The 21529-nt window shown below is 39.9% G+C and overlaps 1 protein-coding gene across 7 annotated transcripts in view; it reads left to right on the top strand.

Annotated features, from left to right (window-relative positions):
- The window catches only part of CHD7 (chromodomain helicase DNA binding protein 7), a 135601-nt gene that overhangs the window by 65801 nt on the left and 48271 nt on the right, over positions 1 to 21529 (top strand). For all 7 annotated transcript variants that reach the window (XM_054190698.1, XM_054190697.1, XM_054190699.1 and 4 more), the window contains exons 3-5: positions 8967 to 9388; positions 17403 to 17541; positions 20857 to 20994. In XM_054190698.1, the coding sequence (XP_054046673.1) occupies positions 8967 to 9388; positions 17403 to 17541; positions 20857 to 20994 (699 nt within the window). The remainder of the gene's footprint in view (positions 1 to 8966; positions 9389 to 17402; positions 17542 to 20856; positions 20995 to 21529) is intronic.

Raw genomic sequence — 21529 nt, 5'->3', positions numbered from 1 at the left:
TTTTTCTCCTTGGTCATAAACCTGATGCTGTTTGCTCTGCGTTACTGTAGTTTAGATTTGGTAACAGTAGAGAAACATATTGATAGAAGTAGATATGAGCTAATTAAGATTCCCCTTAAAATGGTTCTCTGAGCGACTTTAAGTCTTCTGTAGAAAAACAAAATTTTAGGGGAAATTTATCACTTTAATTACTATGGGGAGGCGGACACCAAGTCAGCCAGGACTGTTTGGTTGGGTTTTCTTTTTCTGGGTAGGGGACAGGGTGTTAAGTGGAAATTGTGGTTGATACCGGAGAGTCATAGCCTATGGTGATGGCAGTACAGTGTGATGCAGGAATGGGTTACCCTTCAGAGAGGATGGTTATCTACGTATTTGACATTTAGTAACTGAGTGGAGGGAATTCTGCTGGCGGAGAGAGGCGGCTGTGAGTGCAGGGCAGTACACTTCCCCTCTTCACTCAGAACCTTGCCTTGGATTTCAAAGCATGGCTGTGAAATGGTCCCCAGAGTGGAAGGATGTTTGCATTTTACTATTTCAGAGGAACTGCTTTGCTTTCACAGTGCAGCTGAAGGTGGTGGGAAATGTGGAGGCAAGCCCAAGAGCAACAATTCAGCCTGTATATATGCTAAAGTTAGGTTACTCTTTATAAGGGTTATGTATTTAATAATAGCAGTTTCAGTATTACTGTTTTGGCTGACTGTGTGAAGGTGTTTCCTCTCCTATACCCGCTTTGCTGGAGAAGTTGAAGTGTTGTACTAGGTCCTCTGGAAACTGTTTCATCCTGAAATGTTCTTACTCCACTGCGTGACTTCCCTGTCTTGCCTGGACATGTGCAGCCACCACCTTGTTTTAGAGGGATTGTAAAGGACTGGTGGTAGACCTCCTGGATATCCTCTAATCCAAGGAGTTCTCTAGCAAGCACTAGGTATCTTGATATCTGTGTTTAGGTGTAACTTCACAGACATAACTTCACGAAGAAAACATCCACATTTTTAAATACAGGTCCTACGTGGCAGAAGTGAGGTGTTAAGAAGATGATGCTTGTGGGCCATTTTACAGTAGGACTCTTGCTGGTCTGCCTGTCTTTTTCCAATCTGTGGTATAGACTGCATAGCATAAACTCTGCAAAACTGTTGTGATAAAACTCATGTTGGTGTGTTTCTGGCATGTCTACTGCTTGATAATGGAGTGTACACAGAAGTGAGGTTTCCTTTGACCGTGGCTGTGCGGGGAAGGTGGGCTTGAGGTAGACAAGCTCTCAACATGAGTAATATGGCTTTTGCCGGCAGAATTTGTTACCTAATTGTCCTACCCTTTCTGTGTGTCTCTACAGCTAGAGCTAGTAAAAAATCACCAAAATCGTGAGTTCTTGACCGGTTTACATGGTGGTGATGAGGAGAGGAGAGTTTGCCTACTATTGTGTAATATTTAGGACCTGCTGTGCTTGCATTAGGAAAAATCTTATACTGCTATCTAAGCCAGTATATGTTACAAAGTAATCTGAAGCAAAAAAAGTATTAATAAAATATTTGTCTTGTGGATCACCACATCAGCAGATATATACAATCCATGTAATAGCTATTGCAGTTTCTTACGTGGAAGGCTAATTTGGAATATACACACTTCATTATCGTAGGGGTGGCAGTTGTCTGAGATTGTCTGATCAACACTGATGTTGATTCTGATCGATGGGCAACAACATAGAGCTCTCTTACGGCACAAGTTAGTTGTTTTTGAGCTGTGAACAAACCATCAGTGCTCCTTGGGCTGGCTGATACTCTGTAGGCTTAGCAATATCTCTCACTTAATGTGAGCATGAAACAGTGTTGCTACAAATGATTACTGTAAAATGGAAAGGGGTGTTTGGTTTTTGGATGGCCGCATTGGTATCATTCATGTTTTGTAGTCTGTGTTACTCCACAGAGTACGTGACCAGAAAAAAAAATAAAATTCTAATACTCTAGCTGTGCTGAGACTCAATTAAGAAACTCTGTATTTTGTATAGCATGTTTTTATTCTTCCACATACAGTAATTGGGTGATACTTTCAGCTCCACCAGATCAGCAGTGAGTGTACTTTTGCAGTGGTGGCTGAGGACATTAAGATTGGTTTTAATCACTTCCACTCCACTGTTAGGATGCTGCTTGCATCAAAATTCTAGTTGTTTTGATTCAGAGTTTTTCCGAAAACTTTGGATCAGCAAGTTTTAACTTTTTAATAGTTGTGCCTGTTTTTTAAATATGGTCTCCATTAGTAGTAACAGAGCAAAAGACTTAGGATAGTCTTAGAATGTTCTGTTCTATTCTATTGACTTGCTTAAAATATAAAATGGTATTGCAGCAGCACTTTACTAAAACATGAACTTTTTTCATTCAAAGTGATTTTTAATTGTCAAGTTATGTCTTGCTAAGAAGGTATTAATAGAACTTCTGTTTTCCATACATTTTCATCTGTATTTTTTAGAAGTATGGCAAGAGATTCAGTAAAATACAAGATTCCTGTCAAGCCTATTTGCAAAATAGACTTCTTTCATTCTCATCTGGTGTGATACCTTTCCCTTTATTGCAGAGAAAATCACTGACGACGGTTGTTGGTTTATAAGCAAGTTGTCACTTTGGAACTAGAATTTTTTTAGAGGAGTTTCTGAAATACTGAGATACCAGTTATTTCTAAACAGCATCATATTGGCCAAAATATTTTAAGGTAATACTAAGTATTTTCATATAGGAAAGTAAAAAGACACACACATCTTCAATTCAAGGCAGTAGTTTTACAGAAGAGGGAAGGGATCATCATTCACAATAAAGGAGAAGAAACTGACTGGTAAAACAGATTTTGAAAAGAATTATGGGTGTGAGTGTAGTCTTGGAGAAGTTTCTGGACTTAAGCTACTATACGAAGAAATACTGTGCAGCTGTACTGTTGGTGCATGTAGGTACTGGTATTTGGTTGCGATTTTAGTCATGATTTTGATTGCTATTTACTCTGGAGTTTTTACTGATATGTGAGATTTGCAGATGGACAATGTCTGAGAGGTATTTATGTTAGTCTAGAAAAACTGAAGTGTCCTTCAGATGAAGGGAGCACCAAGGCAGGCCTAATTCTGAAAGTGTTGGTGAGACAAGTTGAGAATTGCAGGGACAGAGCAATGTATAGAGACATGACGCGGAAACTGTCCAAATGATTCGTTTGGAGGAGAGTCAAGATGAGTAGTTCGTTCAAAATAATCCAGAGGGATGATGAATCCTTTCATTAACCTTTGAAAGGAAGAATCATGGAGCAATTTCTACATGTGATGGCTTTTAACACCTTGGGGAATGTGCTATCGGGAAGGATACAAATTCCAAAGGGGTGATTTCTGTGGCACTAGGTAGAGCTGCTTCCAGAAGCGATGCTGTAGTCCATCTTCTGTTTTAAAAGAACTTTCTTTCATCGCAGGTTGCTGTTTTAACTTCTCCAAAGTGAAGGTGATAATTTAACAGAACTGCAATTGTTGCAAATGAGAATATTCGGTAATGATTTACCTAATGTGAAATTATCCATTGTATAGATATCATATTGGAGAGGTTTGTATTTTGGAGCCAGTGGGAACTGGCAGAGCACTTGCTCTACTATTGCACAACCTAGTTAATAAACCGAAGTTCAAGAGAATTTAAATAAAGTGCGGTTACAGTAGATCTTTTTCAAAATATGGAAAAGACCAGGGAGTCTGGAAATACCAGCGAGGGAAATGAAAGTAGTCCTGCTAAAAAGTCGCTTTTTTTGGTTGGTGCTGATGTTTAAATTTCACAAAGTTAGCTGAGTCATGGCACATACTTTGCTGCTCTTGCTTCATACTTGTTAAAGCTCAATATCGGCTCAAGTTGCTGCTCTGCTAGGGAAGCGACACTCAGCTACTTTCAGTGCTTAAGTACAGTTGATTGTGGTTCAATCCTTGTTCAAGCCACAGAGAGATTCTCCTCCTTAACCTCCCTCCCTGCCACTAACCCTCACTGGATTAATCCTACATCCTGTCCATCTTGCTACTTTACGTAACAGGCCGGGTTTGAGACATCTATCTGTGCTTTGGGCTGTGGAGAATGAGCTTAGCTCTAAATGTGTAAGCAGCTGTGAAAGGCAGGCAAGCTTCAGTTTTAATTTTACAGATCTTGGTGATACACGTTTGGAAGTTTAAAAATAAGTTTGAATTCCAGAAAAAGTGAGATTTTGGCATTCCAGAAGCAATTTCTCAAATAGTGTTTTCATTCATTATTTACTCGTATATTGTTGGCTTTTACTGATAATGCAAAATCATTTTATCGTCCTGGGTAACCTGTTGAGCTGCAAATTATTTTAACTCCTCAGAGTTCCTGAAGATTTTCTAGTTTGCTCTATTAAGCTGCGATCTTTAGGAGTGTCCTGCGTTATGATATTGCATGTTAATAGCATTGATTAACTGTCAAGCAGTGGGAATTGAAGAGGAATTGTCCATTGTAAAATTAAATGGTATTACTGAAGACTGTACCATGCTGCTGTTTAGGGAGGTGACTAGCCCCAGTAGTCAGTGGTAGGAGTATTAATGTGAGCTCCAGGTTTTTTCGCATGATTAAAACAGGCCATCTGTTCTTTGTTAAATGTTTACTAAAACAGCTTTTCTCTAAAAGATTTAAAGAGATGTGCATCTAGTAAACACACCAATATTCTTGAGCACCTTTTTCACCTTATTTCAAATAATAGCAAAAATAATTCTGCTGCAATATCAAATAGGATTAATACCTATTTGTGTTTAATCTTCACTGGTTTCCTTCCTGTGGAAGATTAAATTCTGTACCAACATACTAAATTATGGCTTTGTTATTACTAAGAGCAGCAGGAGAAGTGATTTCTCTGAAGTATGCAGATACATTTTTCGATCTTTTGGTAAAAAATTGTAATATACATATTTTTTTAATAAATGGCAACCTGATCTAGTTGAAGATGTCCCTGCTCATTTCAGGGGGGTTGGACTAGATGACCTTTAAAGGTCCCTTCCAACCCAAACTATTCTATGATTCTAAGTGTATCTTTTGGTAAAAACTTGTAATGCACATTTTCTTAATTTTGTAAATGGAAAATGGGGTTCTTTCATTAGAAATTGTGACCCTGTAACTCGAATTAATCCTTTGTAGATTTAAACAAGTAGAACTATTTGAAATAATTCCCTGTGGTAGGCTTAAAGTAATATTTGCTAGTGAAAGCCTGTTCTTCTTTCTTTTTTTCCCTCTTAAGAAAGAGCAGACAACTGGTTTGGGGTAAGAAAATGTATCTTTCAAGCTGCTTCCAATCTCTTCTTGCTAGATTTGTGCTGCTTCTACACAGCTTCACACTAGGGAGCAATGTGGGGTTGTCAGTTAGGGATAAACCGTTTTAGCATATTGCAAAAGTGTAGGCACAGACTTCCTAGAAAAACAAAGTTAATCGCACCCATTTCTTTGAAAGAGTACTACAATTTAAAAGATCATGTATAAGTGAATTACAAAATGTGCCAAACTGCAAAGGGAGTGGCATGTGGCAAAAGTAATGTATTTTCAAGTAATAGGAAATAAAACCAAAGCCTTATTAAGGCAGAGTTGGCTTTTTGTATCTTAATGTTTTGGGGATCGTGAATGATGTGAGACAAAACCACAGTATTTTAATTTGCGCGCTAGGTAATGCACGTAACTTGGTACTGTAAATAAAAGGCACTAAGGTTGTGGGTTTTTTAAAAAATTTGTTTTTTGCATAACACTTAATGTATAGTCTCAGTTGTTTTAGAGGGTGAGATTGAGTCTTATGGTTAAGCTTTTTGAGGTAGTAAGAATCTGAATTTTCATAGGATGCCATCTTCCAGAGCGAGTTCCGGAGTATTACAGTGTGGAATCACTGCCATTCTCAGTGCTCTACCTTCTGGCCAGACCTTACATTAAAGCTACGAATGTCAAATCATGAATGGCTGACATCGCTGTTGTGGAGACTTGGAAAGCTGTCTGCCTTATGTTCGCATTTGCTGTGCTGAAAGTTGTTGTTCAGACTTCTAAAACAAGCAAGCAAACAAACAAAAAAAAGAATCTGCAAGTCTTAGAAAGGAGACAAGGATTAATTTTTTTAAGTTGATTAAAAAGGTAGTAAGAATACTCAAGCATGTATAAAACTTCACATTGATTTCAATGACGTGGTCATATCACTAATGAAGGTGCAATCTTGAAAATTTTATAGCCTTAAATTTACATGGCATTACTGGATTTCTTGTGGTTTTTAATATTTGTTGGCTTGGCTTTTTCATGTGCTTAAGAGGAAGAAAAAGAAATTAAACCACCAATTCTGATTTGTTCTAGAAAGTTCTGCTTTACACACGAGCCTTTAGATAGCTGTAAAAGTCTCTCTCAATATGGCAAACATAGTGAAGTGCTAAACACAAGGTAGTTGGTCAATACAAATTTTACAAATAATGGAAAGAAAAACTTGGATTTCTTGTACGTTAGCGAACAGTAAGTGAACAGTATTTAAAAAGAGGACTGAGTATTGTGGTGGATGGCTCGGTGAAGACGTTGATGAAGTTTGCACTTGAGGTCTCTGAAAAACTTAGTATGCATGAGATAAGAAATGGCAGATAATATAGAAATATATTGACTACCTTGGGAAAATGTGGGTTAAAAGTACTGCTCTGAAAACCTACGGATAAGAAGTACTTCCAGGTGATCCATGTAATATCCTTGTCTTTTCCTACCTAAAAATAAATGTTAGACAGTACAAGTACAAGTAATGGTCTGAGGTATACAGAAGACATTTTTGTTCTGTGTCACAGAACAAATCTGAGGAGACATTCAATTCAGTCAACCAAATTCAAAACCAATTAGAAGATTTTAAAAAATCTCTATTTTATGTAATGCATAATTGGATTGCAAAACTCATTGGCACCACTAACTTTCTGGGATCAGCATTTTCTATACACGTATTCAGTCTTTGCGAACTTCCCAGCAAAAGGATATGTAAGTGTTATGGTGATTACAGATTTCTAGAAGAGGTATTGGTTCATACTTCAGGATGGCCTAACATGAGATTGCCTTGAGGTGGGGCTGATTGATGTGGTACTAGTGCAGTGTGCGCATCAGGTTTGCATTAGAGATGAGTTTCCACTGCAACTAAGACTCCGTTGCACTAAAAAGTATCTTAATAAACAGGTGAAGGACAGAAATAGGCAGAAGTCATCCTGGAAGGTCTTGGTTTAAGAACTTGGGTAGACCCAGATCTTCGGTCTGGCATTCAGGCCTTCCCTCTTGTCCTGGAGTATCTTCCATGAAGAACTGCAGTGTCTAGCTTGTACCATTCAAACCACTCCCAAACAGCAATAAAGAGCTGTCGTCAATTCTTGACAGCCTTGCTCCTTCTGATGCTTGGGTAGCTTCTGAGTGTGTGAGTGTTTTCAGGGCGCTGTGGGTTATTTTGCTACTGTGAAGAAATGCTGAAAATAGTTAGGATTGCACTGGTTCAGTTTTTTTACATTCAGAAGACTATATTAATATATTTGGAAAAATACATGTGCATTCACTTGCTCATGTAATGATATTAAGAATTTTATTTCCTCAATCTTAAATGCATTGTTTTCTTAGATCCAAGAAGCTAAAGTCTATGTCTGTGTATGCCCATCAGTTCTCTTTATGCTCAGGGGCTGGGTTTGTAGTCATTCCATTGCACGCTTGCCACTCTTAAGAAAGTGCAGTTTGAATAAATAGCGAAGAAAAGGAAACGTGAATAACATTACAGGCAGTTACACAGGCACTGCAGTTCCGGGAAGTAAAATTATGATTTGCTGTAAACCTTCCTTCTCCCCAGTTCAATGAATCAAACATCTCATATGACTAAACTTCATGACCATGGCTAACTCTTCTACCTAGAATCATCCCAATTTAATTTTTAGGGAAGAGAAAAGGAGGAGAAACACAGAGAGAGAGAGAGAGAGGATGGGAAAATGATCTGACTGTATATGCAGTTGCAAGGAAGGCATCAGTACGGTGTCATGGTACTACTTTTCTTTTTGAAAAGCACTGTCGTCCTGCGTTTATAACCACAGGCAGGTAGTGAGGAGAAGCAGGTTAGAACTTTGATATGCTGCAAAGTCATGCTAGAGTTTAGACATTTTTTTCATTGCAGACTCACAGATCTTTGTGTGGAACAGAACCATTCAGAAGAAAAGAGTTGCAAATATATCCAACATGTTTAGTTCAGGCACTTGACATGTCTGTAATTATACATAGGTTTTCATGTACTTTATGAGTCTAGTGTAAACCTTATATGCTATACAGACTTTGAAATGGGATGTTTTTGCAGGTTTACAAACACTTAAAGTAGTTCTCTGTCCAATCTGTACCAAGAACAAATCTGTTTCAGTTACAAGTAGGGAGCTGTGGATGTTTGACATAAAATGTAACATTATATTACCTTTTAAAGTGGCTTAATCCTTCACATGCTGATCAAAATACCTCTTGTCACAGCTGAACTAATGTAAATTGCCTTGATTAACTTTTTTATAAATACAGCCTGTGAATATACTTTATTTTCCTTTGCATGTCTAGAAATAAACTCTAACAGTTTTTTTTCCTGGAGGACAAAATTCCAGTGCAACTGAATAATTTGTAACAAGTTACTCATTCTACTAACAACTATTTTGAAATATCTGAAATAACAGTTGCTTTTCTTCTGCATCTAAACATTGAAGACTGTAAATATTTTATATACAAGCTTTAGAATAATTTTGCCCTTGCTGTATGAAAAATTGCTGGTCGCTTTGCTACTGTTTAACTGCAGAAAGCCTTGTTTTTTACTGTTTTATTGTACAATGTTTCAGATATGCTACTAGGTTAACCTTCTGCTTAGTGTTTTCTGCCTCTGTAACGTCTTGCTCCAAAAAAGCAAAGTTTTCGAAATCAAAGTTGCAAATCTACAATTTTATTTCTATTTGTCTCTCTCAGCATTCTCCGTCGGAACCCTATTTAGAGAAACCAGTGCCGGATATGACTCAGGTTAGTGGACCGAATACCCAGCTAGTGAAAAGCGATGATTATCTGCCATCAATTGAGCCGCAGCCACAGCAAAAGAAAAAGAAAAAGAAAAACAATCACATTGCTGCAGAAGGTCCCAGTAAAGGTTTTGGTAAGGAAGATTTTCCTGGGGGACTTGACAGCCAGAATCTAAGCAGAAACTCGGTGGATTGCTCCCAAGAAGAGAAGAAGAAAAAGAAAAAGCCCAAGGCAAAAAAAGAACCGAAGGATCCTAAAGAACCCAAGGAAAAGAAGGAACCCAAGACCCCCAAAGTCCCTAAGACCCCTAAAGAGCCAAAGGAAAAGAAAGCAAAAAATACCACGCCAAAACCCAAGACCAGCAAAAAGGCTAGGTAAGTCAGGAAACTTCTATATGTGATCAGAGAAAAACAGTGTGTTTGTGGGATTTCTAGAGCATCTGTGCTAAATGGCGTGGGTGGAGAGGAAATCTTGTTTTGTCGTTTGCCTTCTACCATCTACAACATGTTTTTGAGGAACTTGGGCACATTTCTCTTGTTTGGCTTTCCTGTTTATGGGGCTATGGTTATTTTAAACAAGCTGGAAAGGCAGAAGTTTTAACTTTTCTTTTCAAGGCATAAAAATTTCTGGATGTGTTACATTTCAAAACTAACTCTTTCTCTTCTAATGCTCACCTGTCCTGCTGTGTGGTTTGTGTATTAAGAAATTAAATTGCTTCAGTATTAGTGTAGGTTTGACCAAATCCAGAGGTGAAGGCTTAGAGTAAAAAGATTTGATGAAATTTTTCTCTATTTAGAGAAGTTAGGTACTGTACCATTGTTACAAGTAGTACAGCCCTTACAGACACTATTTTATACTGACACAACCAAAGGGCTATAAGCTCTGCTGTTAAAAAGGCATTTTTATATGAGTATTGATGTGTCTTCACTGTAGGGATTATATTCATTTTGATGTTTCATGTAAAGATAATTTTCCTAGCAGAAAATCTTTGTGGATAGACCAGATGCTTCAATCCTGTTCCTTAACTGTTTTCACTCAGCATCGTGTCCCTTTATCAGGACAGGCTTAAAATGCTACGGAGTAGTATGAGAAAGAACAAACTGCCGTTACACATGAGTAAATACGTCATAGATAATAACAGAGACTCTTTCCTTACCCCTCAACTCCCTAAACACCATGATTATAAATGCCTACTTGAAAGAAAACTGAGAGGAAAAAGACATTAAAGCTCAATTTTTTTTTCATTTGTACCTAGAATTTCTTACAACTGTTCTGAATTTGTTCCAAACATCTGAATCTGTTTTTCGAGATGTGGCTAGCGTTATAAAATATAACTTCCAGATGGAAGCACAGCCAGACTTGGTTAATCCAAATCAGTTTGCAAAATCCATTTGTATTAGGGTTTAAAAATTACAGTTAATGAATCAGCTTTGCATACATTCTACAAGACTGACTATTGGTTAGGTTTGATACAGCTGTATGGCTAAATGAGGCATGGACAGTAAGATGTTACTTGTTCCTTTAGCAAGGAAAAGAAGTGTCTATATTAGCAAAGATGATGTTTCCTGAAGAATTTATAAACACTGGCTTGTAAAATCAAATATTGTCCTGAACAGGTTATTTTTACTGTTCAGTAAATTACTGTTGATCAGCCTATCCCTATTGCAGAAGTTACTTTGGCTGTGTTCCAGACTGTCCTAAGGATGGGGTTTACATACACAGCCATTTGCAGCTTAGAAAAACTCTTCAAGTTGTATATCTCTCAGTATCTGTTTTTGAAACCAAAATACTCTATCAGCTAAAATAACCTTTTTGTTCCATTTCCCTATAGTCATAGGTTTAAAGGCTGACCAGGCCATATTGTCTGGTATTGAGCAGTTTTTGCCGCCAAGAAGTAAGAAAGCTTTTACTGCAGGACTTCTGAATTGCTGCGGTTTTACAAGGTTTTGACTACAGTGAAGCTTTGTGTTATAAGCAATGGTTAGAAGGAGTCTGCCTCAAAAACATGCATGGGTTCCTGTGGCTGTGCTGGACATCAGACCTCAGAGCTGGTCTGTCCTGTCCACTCAATCCAAGTATCTCTTTGCACGTCTTCTCTCAAGCTTGGGACGTGCCATGCTGATTAAAGGAGCAGTGTTTCCTTTGAAGGAACAAATCACAGCTTTCTTAGTTGTATTTGTAGGAGAGTCTTTATCTTCTTTCTCATGGGACTCTTGTCCCTGCTAGGTGACTTACAATATTCTAGTAAGTACTAAGCCCTGATGTTTTACCTGTGAGAGAAACGTGTTTGGAGCAGCATTAAGAGCATTTGCTGTTCCTTATGCTTACTCAGGGATGTGTAGAAAATTCTACTTTTCCCATAATGGCCTTGTGTCTCTCTTAGCAAATGCTTTCTTGAAAACAAGGTTGTTCCCATTTTGTGGTCTTGTCAGCTTCAGTATCAAACTTCTTTGAAGAACTGTGAGACTGTGTTGGGATGCTGTGCCGCCAAGGAATTTTAAATCGGTGAAAGAAATTTGCTTGCTTTGGCAATATCACAGACTGGGGAACCTGTCCAGTGACAGATCACTGAATCAAGGTTTTAAATAAATCAACAGTCCAAACGTTTAATCATCTGAGCCACAGTATTTCAGCAGCACTAACTCCGGAAAGGAAATATTACAGTAGCTGAGATGATTAGAGATTAATGCAAGTTAATATAGATTATGGATGATTATGTAGAAGTAAAATATTTTGATAAAGTTAGTATCTGGCATGTCTTGTACTACTACTGCTTATATTGCTCAATATTTTCCTTCTAAGCATTGAAAGGATTAGTGTGATTTTTAGATTTCTAAAACTTTCTAAAAACTAACAGTTTTCATTCCTGAATAAGCTGAGCATTTTTAATAGTAGAGTTTTGCACTCATGTAAAATTCAGGGAAATAAAGTAATGAGACATAGGAAATGTATTTATTGAAGAACAGGTTTTTTGGATACAGCATAATAAGTCCTTGATAGTTAATTTTGACACAGGCTGTATTAGAGTATATGCATACTTAAATACCAGATTTTTTAATGTCTTAACCATTTTGTAATTTAATATAGCTGGTGATTTAACCCTGTTATTACAGTTCCAATTTTGACTAACAGTATAATCCTTTTAAACAAACAAAAACAAAAAACCCCAGAAACTTTATCCTTCACATCTCTTCTATATTTGGTGTAAGTTTTGACAAAAATGAACAGCCTGCCTCACCAAAATGCACCTTCATGTGAGGGACAACAGTCATATAGGAGAATGGAAGAAACTGATTGATTTCATGCTTGTTTGAATTGTATGTCTTAATAAGAAAGAAAACACACAAATGGGCTGCTAGTATGTTACACAGCATACTTGGTGATTTTGAAAGAAAGACCACACATTAATATTGTACTATTACACTTGTAATGGATATTAGCCCAATCCTGCCAATACAGAAAGACAAATATAATGGTGGCTGGAAAAAAACGTTTGCAAAACAACTCTGTTGTGGATCAAACTAGTGGGGTCTGAAAGCAAAATGAAGGTATACCTAGGATCACAAAGGAAGGGTTTTCATTAAATATGTGTGCAGGTGCTGAGTATTTTGTGGGCTCTTAATGTTGCGGAGCCAGCTTCAAGCACAAGCAAAGCAGGCAGTTTTTTCCAAAAGTAGATGGACAGGGAAAGGCAAGTAGTCTTACTGAATTGCAAAGTCATGGCTCAGATGTCTGTTCCTCCTGTGCCCGTCCCTGGAGGAGATGAGGACCACCTGTTTGAGAAGATCACGCTGCAGCGCAGCTGATATCTCTCCCGCTGCTTCCTATGAAACCCTAGAGAGTGGCCACCGATTATGGTGGGAGAAGCAGTAACTATTTGTGAAGGCCAAATGGCAGCTCTTTTTAGGAGCTTGTCCCTCCTCCTGTCTCCTGAAAGCAGCATGCTGTGTCTTGTAGGGCTGCTCTTACCTGCTTCCTGCCCTCCCTGTGGCAGGGGAAACTCTTCGTCCTGCCCATGCATCCGGCAGCAGCCTGGGATGCAGGGTTGGGCAAGTGGGTTGCTGCTCGCAAGCGGAGTGCTAAGCCTGAGTGTAATTACGTCTTGTCGAGGGAGGTGGAGACAGGCTTTTTTGGCGCAGATTCACTATTTGTTGTATCGGAAAGGGGATGGCTCCTGGCTGCGGAAGCGGGAAGAGGCTGCTGCACAGGGGAGCAGTGCAGACTTCAGGACGCAGCACCCTGGGGAGCTGAGGGGCAGGAAGAGAGGTCCCAAGGTGGTGGTGGTAGTTTCCACTCCCAAGCTTGGATCATCCTGAGCAAGGCAGGAAGGGGGGTGCCTGTGGGAGAGAACAGGAAATCGTGCGAGATTTCCATGCACGCGTCCACCGAGGCTGTTCCTGTTCACACCTGTCCTCATCTCCCTTTTGAACCAGCCCAGCTGCCAGATATTTACCTTTGCCTTTGCTGCAGGCAGGCTTTGTGGGCTTTGCTTTTACCAAAGTGTACTTTTTAGTAATTTGGCTGAGGTTTCAGTCTGGAAAAAAACCTTGTTGTCCTATTGTTTTTCCTAATTTTTTGACATATAAAAATTGATTAAAAAAAAAAAAGTTTTAATTACACTAGGAGCTTTAAAAATAATTGTTTTTTTTCAGGTAAGGCTGTACAGAAAGTCTGAGAGCTCTAACATTTTGAGAGGGTGGGATTATTCCTTTTATGATTTTGATGCTCCACAGTGGATGTGTAACACTTTTTTTTTTTAAGCCAGGTTCCAATCACGAATTTGTCACAGGACAGTGTTCCCCAATAGTAAAATAGGGATCAATAGACTATCTGACTTATTTTAAATGTTTAAATTACAAAGAAAAGCATCATCCAAATCCTGATTGCCATCATAAATGAATCTGTCATTTACCCAGATCAGATGCAGTAGTTGCACAGTGTAAACATAGGGGCTAATTACTTCCTCTCTTAATCCTGCTAAGCATGCCATGCTTTTTGGGGGTATTTTTGAGTCAGGTGGTTTGGCCCTGGTAAATTCCTGGAGTTTGACCCAGCTCTGTAGGTGGCTGCTTGAATAACTGACACAAAACACTTTGTCAAAGTTTGGATACTTGTTCTCAAATTGTAATTCAAGCTTTCTTTTCAGTTGTCCTGTGTGCTGCTTTCCTCTTCAGCCCCTGTTTTCCTTCATGTTGTTTGCTTGTCTGACCTTCTGCAGGTTGTCTTCTTACTGATCCCCTTTAGTCACTATGCTATGCAGTCCTTGGGGATAAGAGGATGAAACCAGAAAGTGTTATTGGACAGCGAGATTGTAAGACATCTAATCTGAAATGTCTGTGTTTGTATCCCTTGAATACAAGGACTGCTTTTAACTGACAGTTTAAAAATATTTTTGTGTTTTGTGTGTGACAAATACTGCTTTAGTGTCTCCCAGATTTCTAGTTCTTGTTTTGGGACTGGATGCTATCTTGTCTCCAGTGGGCTTTGGCTAAATTTGGTATTCATGCATGTGTAAAAACAAATATGAGAGATAACCGTCTAAATGTGTATATTACAGTTTGTGTTCCTTGTTGCCAGATCAGTAAAGCACTATCAGATGTGCATCCAGAGTTAAGCATTGACACACAGACCCTAGCGGTAACGGCAAAGTGTCTAAGAACAGGATTTTACCTGCCTGCACTTACATGTGGAAAGGTGATTCTGGTCCAGCCTGACACCATTCCTGAATGGCATGAGTATGATCTGCTGGAAAGTGGAAAGCCTGAGTCAAACGTGGGTACATTAAATTGTCAGGAACAGATCACACTGGCTCTGTGGGAAGATGGAGAGGAACAACAGCTGCTGACAGTTCGGGGACGCTGATGCTCCCACCGGCCAGGTGAAGCTCCTGGATGTGGGATGCGCTGGGAAGCAGTGCCTCGCCTCACTCAAGGGGACAGTGCAGTCCTTCTCTGGTTTAGTTGTACTTCACCTTATTTTCTTGAAAGAAACTGTAGCTGCGCATTTAAAAAGAGCAATTCTGCTGAATTTAGAACTTAGAACTCCCGGTGAAGCTGCACGCGGGCTTTGTTCTCCCCAGGTTGGTGGCTCTTTCACGTGGCAGTTCTTAACTGGCCTGGCAAAGGGGGAGATGGTGAAACTGTGTCCGAATTGCTTCGGCCTTGTCTCCCTTGCCCAGAGTGACTGCGTACGCTGAGGCACGGCTCGGGGGGGTGTATATAGGTCATGAAATACTCTTAGCTCGGAGTCCCTGCCGCTGTGAGCGGGGAAGGGCCTGACGGAGGCTGGAAAGGAACCTTTGTCAGGGCAGAGCGGCCGCTGGGGTCTTTGTCTGGGCCTCTGCCCGGGGCAGGCCAGGCCCTCGTTAGCACTTCCTGGCCTTTCAGCAAATTGATATTTTATCGAACCTAGGGCCGTGCTATTTTTCTCGACTTTAAGCCTGTTATTCATAGGCGGCGGTGCGCCCAGTAACGACGGTGAAACTTAATTGCGCTCCTCGCTCTGATTTACAGGGGGTCAGGGGCTGAAAGCGCCGTCCGGCCTTGCCAGGCTGCTTCACCTGGCAGCCGCTCCCGCTCCCCTGAGCGGGCTTACCTTTCGATTTAAACAAATTCGAGCAATATGGAAAGCGTGGGCTGTTTTTCGGGGGTGTTTTTTGTTGTTGTGTGTTTTGGGGTTTTTTTTTGTTGTTTTTTTTTTTTTTTCTTTTTGGAAGCGGTTTGGCGGTGATTTGATAAAAGGCGGTGTGTGGGGAGCCGGGGGGGGTGGGGGGTGCGCGCAGGCCGCGGCCGCGCAGGTGGCGGGAGCGGCCGGGCGCTGATTGAGGGAAGCAGATGGCTGCAGTCGGTGGCCGCCCGCCAGCCGAGCAGGTGCGGGTCACGTGGGCCGCGGGTTGCCCGGGCGACGCCAGCGCTCTCGGCGCGCGGATGAAAGGCGATGAGGGGGCCCCCGCCTCGGCGGCGGCTTTTGTCCCATTGGTGGCAGCTAGAGCGGAAACAAACGGGCGGGCGGGGGAGCCGCCGCCCCCGCCCGCCGCCTCTCCTCAGGGCTCGGGCTCATCATGTCCGGCGGTGGCGAAAGCGGCCCGTCCCCGCTCCCCGACGCCTCCTCCACCCCGTCGGGGGGGATTCTTACAACGCTCCCTCGGCGGGCCCGAGGCGCCGATGGCGCTTAAAAGCTGATGGCGCTTCAAAGCTGGGGTTCGTTTGAGGCGCTGCAAGGGTTGTGAGGGGAAAACAAACCCCAAGCAGCACCCCCAGAACGAAATTAAAACATCGAGGGTGCAAAAGCCGTGTAAAAGTGGTGGGCGTCACATTTGGTGACCTGTACTCGCCGTTTGTCGGGTACCGGCATGTAACTCTGTGCTGCTCTTCGATGTCTCAGCAACTGTCCACAGCCAGCCTGTCAAATCGGTAACAGGCCTGGGGGGAAGTTGGCCACAGAGGGGGGGAAAAACACTAGCAAAAACCCATGCGATACTCAAAGGCTAAATGTGCTTAAAGTTACTACTCAAAGGCTAAATAAGCTTAAAGTTACTAACTTTTACCACCAATTCTTCTTTGTTGCCATTTAAATATTTCACCCACACGATGCTAAAGATGGTCCAAGTGCGTGATTTGGTGACGATGCATTTAAAGCTGGATTTTGATATGTGTGTCCTCACCCATTTCCAGGCCTCTGAGTGCTGTTGGGGAGATGTGATCCCAGCTCCTCAGGTGGTGAGCGTTTTCATGCGAGAGGAAACAATCCCCAAAACCTTTCTCTACCATCACTGGATATAGCTTTCTATTGTTGTCTAAATGCTGAGATACCAGCTGAGTAGGTTTTCCCCCCATACAAGCTGCGGTTGCAGGCGTTGAGGCTGTATGGCTGCCCTCAGAGCTGACACAAAAGTGCCTTTCCTGCTTGGAAATAGCAGGGCTGGTAGAAGAAAATTAAATTTCTCATTCGGTCCTTTGTTTTGGTAACGCTTCCTCTGGTTCTGCTTACCTGGTCCACACAGTTAATATCAAGACAAGTGTATGTGTAATCCTGTTTCTCTCCACATGTGTCAGATTGCCCAAACACACCTTTCAGAAAGTGCAGATTTTGAAGAAAGCAGCTCTTCCTTTCCAATCTCATTTTTAGTTCCCTGTAGAATGCACGTTCAGTGTCACTGTCTAAGATTTTGAAGGAAAGAAGCAAGGTGTTTGTTGTTAAGGAAAGGGAAATGTGTAGCGGTGGCCCGTGCATCATTGATTTTACAGTTAAGTTTAAATACTTTGATAAGGAAGGCAGTTGAAAATAATGAAATCACTGAAAATAAACATCTCACAGATTAACTATTTTGTCAAGCACTTTTTGCTTACGTTTTTGTACAAATATTGATTAAAAATACCTCTGTTTCAGTAACAAGAAAACAGATTCAGAAAATAGTGCTGCGAAGAAAAAGGTTAACAAGGGAAAGGAAGGTTCTGAAAATTCCGATTTGGAAAAAACTCCGCCACCATCACCTCATCCTGAAGATGAAGATGACCCAGGGGTTCAGGTAATGCTATCTTTCAAGTTCAGTGTAGCCTTTGGCAATTTAGATGCGTAACACAGTAGTTCTCACAGTCTTTCTTATAGACACACAGGTATTTGAGTATTTTCTGTGTTGTTTAGAATGACATACCAAGAAGGTAAGAACTGGAAATCGCCATGGTGAACACTTTACTAAAGCAAGTATTCCTCATCATAATTTTGTTTTACAGTGTTGTTACCTGCAGACATGTACGGTGCTGCTGAGTTTTCACCTGTTCTTTTCCATCACTGTTGCAGTTATGGTGCTGAATTTTCTGCTCTGTGTACTTAATGTACTATTATGAGGTCTTGCTTACAAGCCTTGTGTTTCTACTTGCATTGGCTTTCAAACCTTCTGAAATCAAGAATAAGACGTGACAAAGCAGGATGTCAGAAATGTGCATGGCAGGGACTTGTAACCACGCTGCTTTAATGGATGAAGGGCCTTTTTGTAGGGCTGCCAGTCATCGACTAACATTAGTAATTTCTCTTGACCACTGTGCACCTATCGCTTTCTGTCCAAACTTTATTTCATGTAAAAAAAAATCTGAAAATAGAAATAGTGTGCATCACAACTTTTGTGTGCTCTGTCATTAGTCATGTTAAGAAGTGGTCAGCTCCTGGCTTGCTTCTGCTGGCAGTGGTCAGAGTGGGCATTAAAAATAAGAATTCCCTCATGAAGAGGTAGAGGCAAATTTCAATGGAGAAAGTGTGAAACTCCTAAATAGTCATGCTGGTATTACTGAAATCCATTGCATTGGTCTGTTGTGTATCCGGTTGTGGATGTGTTGCTTCTAGTTATGAGAGATGTTGGGAGTAGTGATCGCTTGAGAATGGTCAGATTGGCCTGGTGAGAAGTTTGGCCAACAGCAGTGTCCTAACACAGACTGGATTATGCCTTTTGTCTTACTATTTTCCAGAAAGATGTATAAGGTAATGTGAGCAATCTAGTATATTCTAGTTAAAAACAAAAGCATCAACAAAAAAGTGTTATTTCTGATTTGTGCAAGCCATGTATTCTGAATTAGAAAAGTTTAGATACACCATGCAAATGTTAAAATGTTTGAAGAACAAGTTTTCTGTCCTGTGCCACAAGTCTCTCTCCACCTGATCAATGGCGCTGACGAAAGATGTAGCAGAAGCTTATGGAGCTGATAGTTTTTTTTGGAGTTAACTTGCAGATGATTATATACTGTTTACAATTCAATATATGTGCGTGTTTTGCTTTTTTCAGTGTAGTGGGACAGAACTTCCTCTTTGTGAAACTCAATTGGGTGATAAACTTTACATTTGAAATACTTTTTGTAAACACAAGTGTTAGGGTATTTGCATCACTTCTTAATTAAATGTAATATAGTATTTCAGGTAATTTTTGTTTTCTTAATACTTTCTCGCACTGTGCGTGTTATACTGTACCCGCACTTCTTTGCGTAAACTTAGGGAAGGGTTACAACCATATACTCTAGGACAGATAGAATTTAATAAACTTGTTATGCATTTCCCAACTGAGATTGATATTATGCAGTTGTCTAAACCACTGTTGCATTCTTTGTGTTAAATACTGAGTCTTCTGTAACAATATTATCTAGTAACGCACAAAGTGACACATTGTTGTCTTTAAAGAGGAGAAATGCTTATTTCTGTGTGTTATCATACAGATTTTTTATATTCCATTATCAAGCCTAGTCAGTTAATGAGTAAAAGATAATCTGATGCAGGTAAACGTATACGCAGTTTCTGACAACAATGCATAACAATTGCAAAGCTTCGTGTGGCCGTTAGAGGAAACAGGAAGCTAACCAAGTCAATAAAAATCAAATAGAGGATTACCATTACATTTTAGGTGTCTTTTCTATTAGGGAAATCAAAGAAGAGATTTTTGGCACCAAAAATAATGGTAAGACTTAACTATTGAGGCAAAAGAAAATTTATACTCTCCCATCAGTGATTATGGAAATGAGGGTGCAAATTTGCCAAGTGATACCTATTTTCAAGTATAAAAATATTACAGTTTTGTGGGAACTCCCATAAGTTACTATGTTAAAGGTAGATGCTACATCACCATTGTTTATAAGGGTGATGTAAACTTAACCTTTGCTCAAAAATTTAATTTTCAGTTAAAGAATTTGTAATGTTGTGAAGTGTGTCAGATATTTGTGCTTTAAAAAGTATGATTAACTATCTAAATGTAAATATTTGACTTCTCTATGTACATTGAGAGACCTGGGTGCATAGATCTGTTAAACAAGCTACAAAAGTATTTGCATGTACTGATGAAGACGTGTATTAAACTGAGAAAGATGTAAAAATAAGTATATCAATTCATAAATATGTTTTTTTTTAACAGTTGATATTCAACAACCTTTTCTTTCCTTCATGTATACATCAGTCCAGTGAGATATTTAATGCTCAGTTGACAGTTTCCTTCAACAGCATATGCTTTCAGCTTTTCAAAATATATAACCTGATGCAGATTATCTGGGAATTTGAATTTTGTTGGTGCAGAAAATGGTGTCTGGCTCTGAGCGTCAGGTTTCAAATTCTGTCAAATGCATGCTTGTGTATTTTACAGATTGCTTTCTGCAGCTTCTCTGAAGCTCTCTCTCATCCTGGAGATGAGGGTATGGGGACGCAGAAACCATGTTTTCAATTTGGGGTGGTTCAAGTTTTTCATACTCCTCTATTAGTTTGGAGTCTTTCCCCATGCTGTGCTGCAGGATGTCTTTCTGAACAGTGCTGGGTCAGTGGAGTGAGGAAATCGTATTTCACTGTATTTTCCCTACAAGATAATCTGGGTACGACTGGGCGGATGGAGAGTGCAAGAAAGTGTGTTGTCACTGCTTAGCAACACTGTGGGCCATGCTGTGGAAAGGTGGTGTTTGGTTCCTGCGTTGGCCATCTGTCAAAGTTTGTCAAAGTGTATTGAGAGGTGCAACTTTTTGGTTTTTAATTGCTTTCTGAGAGATGCTTTCTAATTTTCTAACGAGGTTTTAGTAATGCTAAAAAATTAAAAAATAAAACACCACTTTCCAACTCAGAACAAGCATGGAATGAATATTTTTAATTTTTTTTTAAATTTTATTTATTTATTTCCTTATTTTTGTTACAAAATCCACGAGCAGCTAACAGGCAAGAATTTAGATTAGTAGTGTCTTGATTCCACTATTTATGCCAGGGTGCTGTAAAAATAACAGCATTCACTACACACTACTGTATTTGAGAAACACAAAGAAGTTTTCTCAGTTATTCTGCTGCTTACCGGTTTTGTTTCTTATGAAAAATATCAATTCTTTCTATTTAGAAGCGACGCTCCAGCAGGCAGGTGAAGAGGAAGCGTTATACAGAAGACCTGGAGTTCAAGATTTCAGATGAGGAGGCTGATGATGCTGATGCTGCTGGAAGAGACTCTCCTTCAAATACTTCTCAGTCAGAGCAACAGGTCAGATGTGAACAGACTGGAAAAGTGGCTGTAACTGCAACATTCAAAGTTCAAATATGGGCCCTTTTTCTGAATTATATTCATCCATGGTTGGCACAAGGCATTAGCTTTTTACCTTCTTTTATATATATATATATAAAAAAAAATATTAATTCATGAGTTTGTTTACAAGCTGATGGTATGCAATTTGACACAGTTCTTTGAAATTAATGGTCTCTACCTGAAAGGAAACCTCAACTGGACTGCTAGGAGTCTTGAATTTACTTCTGTGAATTCAGTGGTCTGGCTTCTGTGACTTTAATAAACCACTCAAGCTTGTCCCCTGCTGCTAGGCACCATAAGAACCCCTTTATGAAATTACTGCCTTGTAGTACCCAGCAGGGTACGCTTTATTCTCTGCGCAATGTAAATGATGGATAAAATAGTTTGAATAAGATGAGGGGTAATAATGTAGGAATGACTGTTGTAACAATCTCATTGTTTTGTAGTGCTTTTTCAAAGAACTACTTCACTTAACTAACTGATGACCTACTGG

Source organism: Rissa tridactyla, chromosome 2, assembly GCF_028500815.1.
Source record: "Rissa tridactyla isolate bRisTri1 chromosome 2, bRisTri1.patW.cur.20221130, whole genome shotgun sequence".
Lineage (NCBI taxonomy): Eukaryota > Metazoa > Chordata > Aves > Charadriiformes > Laridae > Rissa > Rissa tridactyla.
The sequence above is the reverse complement of the archived record's forward strand: the minus strand, read 5'-3'. Positions and strand labels throughout refer to the sequence as shown.